Source organism: Carlito syrichta, unplaced genomic scaffold (assembly GCF_000164805.1).
Source record: "Carlito syrichta isolate Samal-C Ts95f unplaced genomic scaffold, Tarsius_syrichta-2.0.1 Scaffold309885, whole genome shotgun sequence".
Lineage (NCBI taxonomy): Eukaryota > Metazoa > Chordata > Mammalia > Primates > Tarsiidae > Carlito > Carlito syrichta.
In genome coordinates, this window is record NW_007253981.1 from 222,084 (window position 1) to 227,442 (window position 5,359).

A 5,359-nucleotide genomic window follows, 5' to 3' on the forward strand; every position below is an offset into this window, starting at 1 on the left:
CACCTCAGCCTCCCAAGGTGAGGGATTACAGGCTGAGCCACCGAGCCCGGCTTCATTTTTTTTTAAGTTGGAGTTTGTCACCCAGGCTGGAGTGCAGTGGCAAGCTCATGGCCACCGCAGCCTCAACCTGCTGTACTCAGGTGATCCTTCCGCCTCAGCCTTCCCAATAGCTGGAACCACAGGCATGCTAATTTTTTGATTTATTGTAGAGACGAGGTCTTGCCAAATTGCCCAGGCTAGTCTTGAACTCATGGGTTCAGGCAATCCTCTTGCTTCTGATTCCCGAAGTGCTGGAATTGCAGGTATGAGCCATCATGCCTGGCTAGTTCTCATTTTAAATGGCCATGTAATATGTATACCAGCACCTACCTCACGGGGCTGCCATGAGGACTAAGTGGGTATGTGCTCGGTCACCGTTGGCATAATTGTCTTGTGTGGAGACCAAGTGATCTGGCTTACTGATCGATGGCTGGGTCCTAAGTGCCCCTAACAGAGCTGGTATACAGGTGATGGTCAGGTGTTTGTTGTGTGAACCCCTGGGGGCTACATGGAAAATCTCTCCTCTAGACTTTGCTAATATGGGCTATTCTCTTTTTAGCATTGCCAAGGGTATGATGTCAAGGTCATGGTACCCTGCTTCACTGATCTGCAAGAATGGCCCTGTGCTTGGATGTTCCTTTAGCTCCTGGTTTTGCTGGCCCAGTAAAAACATTCACTAGTGACCAGTTCCTTCTATGTCCCCATTAACTGGTGACTCCTGGATGGCAAAGTACACAATTGTATGCCCAGGTGCCAAGCATGCAGATTAGCACATCACACCTGAGGTCCAGTGAGGAACAACTACATTCAGACCGGCAGTGTGAGAGGTCTCTTTGGACTTTAACTGCCCTACGTATGCTGCTCTGAAACCTTCACTTTACTGAGTTACTTACCATTGACATTGCTGCCACTACTGACATCACACATGTAGACCCCTCGATCAGAATCCAAACCCCATTTACTGTCCTTCACCCTTGGGCTTAAGACTCCAAGCACTTCCAGTTTTCCCAAGTTGTCTCTCACCCGAGTTGTCTTCATAACCCTCAGGGTCCTGTGAAGCTACAATTTGCCCTGCCATACTCCACAGCCCTATGCTCCCACAACTGCTTTGGAGGGACCCAGAGGTCTTCCAAATGGGGACTTGAGGCTCAATCACTACTCTACCACAATCTTGGGATCTGTCTGTGGCAAGAAATGATTCAGTCTGTACCCAGAGAGGAAGAGGCGAGCTGAAACTGCCAGGATTTTCCACTTTCCTCTACAGGGATCATTTACAGGTGCGTTCTCCTGACAGGCAGAGAGAAAAAGGGCAAGAGCCCAGTCTAGCCAGTGGAGCTTTCACAGCCCTCTCAAAGAGGGGGCTCACCAGTAGGAAGGCACTCAACTGGTGTTCACTGGCTAGATCCCTCTGGGGCTCAGGAGACTACTTATACCCTTTGAAGACTCTTTTTTTTGAGTTGGAGTCTCACTCTGTCACCCAGACTGGAGTGCAGTGGCATGCTCCTGGCCACCGCAGCCTCGACCCACTGGGCTCCAGCAATCCTTCCGCCTCCGCCTTCCAAGTAGCCAGAACTACAGCGCGTGCTACCACGCCTGGCTAATTTTTGATTTATTGTAGAGATGAGGTCTCGCCAAGTTGCCCACAGGTTGAGGCAATCCACTTGCCTCGGCCTCCAAAAGTGTTGGGATTACAGGCTGAGCCACCAAGCCCGGCTTAAAGAAAGACTCTTAACACACTTTTATAATTGGAAACTTACAGTTTATTTTGAATTAACTACTCAATTTTGAGCAGATGACACTGCCTCAATAAATTTTTTCTTTGAAGAAAAACAAAGTAAATTCATGAAAATACTGTGTCTTCCTTTCTCTTCTATCCTTTGTAGGGTAGAAAAATTCTGCCTGACCTTCCCCATCTTCCTGATAATGTTAACAAAGGACAGCCACTGGGAGCACAAAAGAAGCTCTCCACAAGTCAAAAGCTATAGGCTATATGGTCTGGGCACAGAACCATCTGCAGCTCCAGTGGCCAGGGCCACAGCTGGACACAAGTGCAGAACCTGGCAGTCATGCAGTCCTGAAAATACCCAGGGTATAACTTTAGGGTACAAAGCTGCAACTCAGCTCCTGTGCCATGGCAGTGCCACAGAAGGAACTCGATGGAGAAGCAAAGGCTTCAGATGCCAAAATGTTATTGTGCCAACACAGCATTTATACCCCACCTTGAGGTCCTGCAGCAGGTGCTCTCCTCATTCACAATCAACTCCCCATCGTTCCACTCTGGGTTCATTTGCTGCACTCTTAACTTGTTCTCCCAATCCACCCCACAGTTCCTCCTTTGCTGGGGACAACAAGACGAGACAAAAACTGGGGAGAAAGGGAACCTGCAGCTAGCTATGTACCCCAAGACCCCAAGAGTCGCAGCTGCCCTCTGTCTTCAATTTTACGGCTTACATGGTACCTGGGAAATTGTTCAGTAGAGGTGAAATGTATGAACAGCAAATAATTTCTACCCCAATATCCACAGATCTCCCTATTAGCTCCCCCAGGGGGGGCGAGGAGAACTGGGTTCAGAGTGGAGGCACCGAATGAAACTGCAGAAAACCCAGAGATCAGAGATCTAACAATTTTTTGTTGTTGTTGGAGTTCTACAGTCACGGCTACTGCAGCCTCAACCTGCTGGGCTCAGTTGATCCTTCTGTCTCAGGCTCCTGAGTAGCTGGGACTACAGGCATGTGCCACCACACCTGGTAGCACTTTTCAAAGACTAGCAGGACCAGGAGCAGGTCAGGTACAGCACCATACAAACCACTTGCTCCCTTGCACTTAACAGTGCAAAAACGAGTCCTTTTCTCTGGCCAGCCCCTCCAATACTAGAGCTGGGACCTCAAAAAGGATTCTCCTAGCCTTAGACTCCCAGGCCCTAGATAGAGGTATCTTCTGACAGCTGGAACCAGGCAACACATCTTACCCTCAGAACAGCTGTTGGACACACTCTAGGTAACATGGAAATAACTTGTGCAAGCCTGGCCGGAGTCAAGAAGGCCAGTGCCTTTGGGAGGGCTATGCTGAACTCTGACCCTGATGTTTGCCAGAGAATGCAGCAAGAGTATCAGGCATGGCTGCATGTGACTCTGGTCAGTGTTACACCACTTGAATACTGGCACAAAAGAAGAGACCAAGGTAAAGCAAATTTATTTGGGGGGGTAACAATTCCTTTCAAAAGTGGATCTCCATCTTTAAGAGACAAAAAGAAATTGCTAAATCTATGTCCCCTAGTCAGGGGGACCACAAGCTCACCTTTGTTCTGCTGTGGGCTCTGGCCTGGCAGCCAGACCCAGGTGAGCTTCACTTTCAAGAATATAGATGAGCCCACAACAAGAGACAATAACACCCCATGGCCAGAAGACCCCATTCTGTACTGTCTCCTTACTGCCAAGGTGAGGCAGGAGGCATGTGACTCCCTGTGCTCCATGCCCATTGCACAGACCAATTCAATTCCTCATCATCTGCCACTCATGCCCTTCCCTTGGGACTCCAGCTCTGGCCAAATACATGAATTAGGAAAGCAGAGGCCACCCCGGGGCCCTCTTACAGTATAGACATTCCAAGGCAGGTAGGTGGGCAGCATGTGTTACATTCTAAGTGAAATAGCTAGAGGGTAAAACACTCCAATGCCAATTTATTTTTTAAAATGGCTCTGTGTTATCCTATGGTTTGCCTTTTTTTCTTTTTGTATAATTGTACAACCTTTGAAAATTACACAAGGTGTAATGATCTAATACTATTAACAGCCATTCAGAAAAAAAACTATCCCTCCCTCCCAACAACCATCCAGGGGGATTTAAAAGTCCTGAAAAGAAGTCAATTCAATATGACCTCTACCCTGGTAGAAACAAAAAGTGAAAAGATGAGAAGAAAACAGAAATTGACTAAGAGGTGTTGCCAGTGTGTCTCAGGAGTGGGGCCCTGGCTGTCGCCTGGGGTCGTGAAAGGCAGAGCCTGCAGCATGCAGTATGACAGCCGGGAGATCTTGCAGCCGTATCTTCCTCATCCCGGCATGACCATGTCCCAACTTAGGTATCATGGAAATCCTTCAGCAGGGTTCTCCTCCGCTGCTCTGCTATGTGCATCTGGTTCTCCAAGTCCTGTACCAGAGAAGCAAGATGGGTACTTGCACGGCCCAGCTCCAGGAGAAGGGAGTAGCCAAAGCCACACACACCACGGGGCCTCCAAGGAGTCAAAAGCATTGCCTCTCAGCAGTTACTTCCAGTGTACATGCCAACAACTCTATTACCTATTAGCACACCAATCCTCCCTTACCTGTAATATAGGGTCCAAAGACAGCAGGCACTTACCCCTCTGTCATAGCTGTCTGCACGCTCCACTTTCCATGACAGGTTTTCGATCTCAGCCTCCAGCTGAGCCTGCTGGTATTCAAACTGTATAGGTAGAGCAGGAGGGTCAAAAGGTGAGGGGGCTGTAGCCTGAGCAGGGCCTGTAGATGGGGGGAGGGGAGGGCACATGCAGCACCTCAGGCTCACAGGAACAACAGACAACCCTGATACTGTTCTAGAAAATAGTGTTATTTATTCCCTGTGCCCAAAGTGAGAATCCAAACAAAAGGCTACACAGAGTATGGCCAAATGGCAAGGCCACACTCAACCTCCATCTCCAAAGAAAGGGGAAGAATTTAAGCCACTAAAGAAGGTGGGGTGTGGTGGCTCATGCCTGTAATCCCAGCACACTGGGAGGCCAAGACAGGAGGAGCATAAGGCCGGGGGTCCAAGATCAGCCTGGGCAATAAAGCACACAACAACAACAAAAGAAGCCACTAAAAAGAATGCTTCCCATATGTAGGAAAACAGATGTTGCAAAAAGTAAAAACAAATATTCTCAGACACTTTATTCACCAAATACTTTTCATTTTTTTCAACCCTTTTGTAAATCAAGTCTTTAAAATATTCAAACTCAAATACTGGCTTCATAATTATACATCTAAGGAGATATAGCTTTATGCACAAAAAATTTTCCTCAATGTCCTATTGATAATAGTGAAAGAAACAATAAATGTCCCAAATGATGGTACAACTGTATAGTGGAACATTTATGCAGCCATTAACAAAATGGATGCCGGGCTTGGTGGCTCAGCCTGTAATCCCACGCCTTTGGGAGGCTGAGGTGAGTGGATTGCCTGAGCCCGCGGGTTCGAGACCTGCCTGGGCAGCGAGACCTCATCTCTACAATAAATAAAAAAAAATCAGCCAGGTGTGGTAGCACATGCCTGTAATTCCGGCTACTCGGAAGGCTGAGGTGGAAGGAT

At 48.1% G+C, this 5,359-nt stretch overlaps 1 protein-coding gene across 1 annotated transcript in view; it reads right to left on the reverse strand.

Moving 5' to 3' along the window:
* Positions 1–3,208: 3,208 nt before the first annotated feature.
* The window catches only part of ARIH2 (ariadne RBR E3 ubiquitin protein ligase 2), a 60,765-nt gene continuing 58,614 nt past the window's right edge, over positions 3,209–5,359 (reverse strand). Inside the window, exons 15-16 of the mRNA XM_008068156.2 lie at positions 4,395–4,478; positions 3,209–4,184 (exon numbers count right to left, since the gene is read on the reverse strand). Of these exons, the coding sequence (XP_008066347.1) occupies positions 4,113–4,184; positions 4,395–4,478 (156 nt within the window). The 3' untranslated portion in view covers positions 3,209–4,112. The remainder of the gene's footprint in view (positions 4,185–4,394; positions 4,479–5,359) is intronic.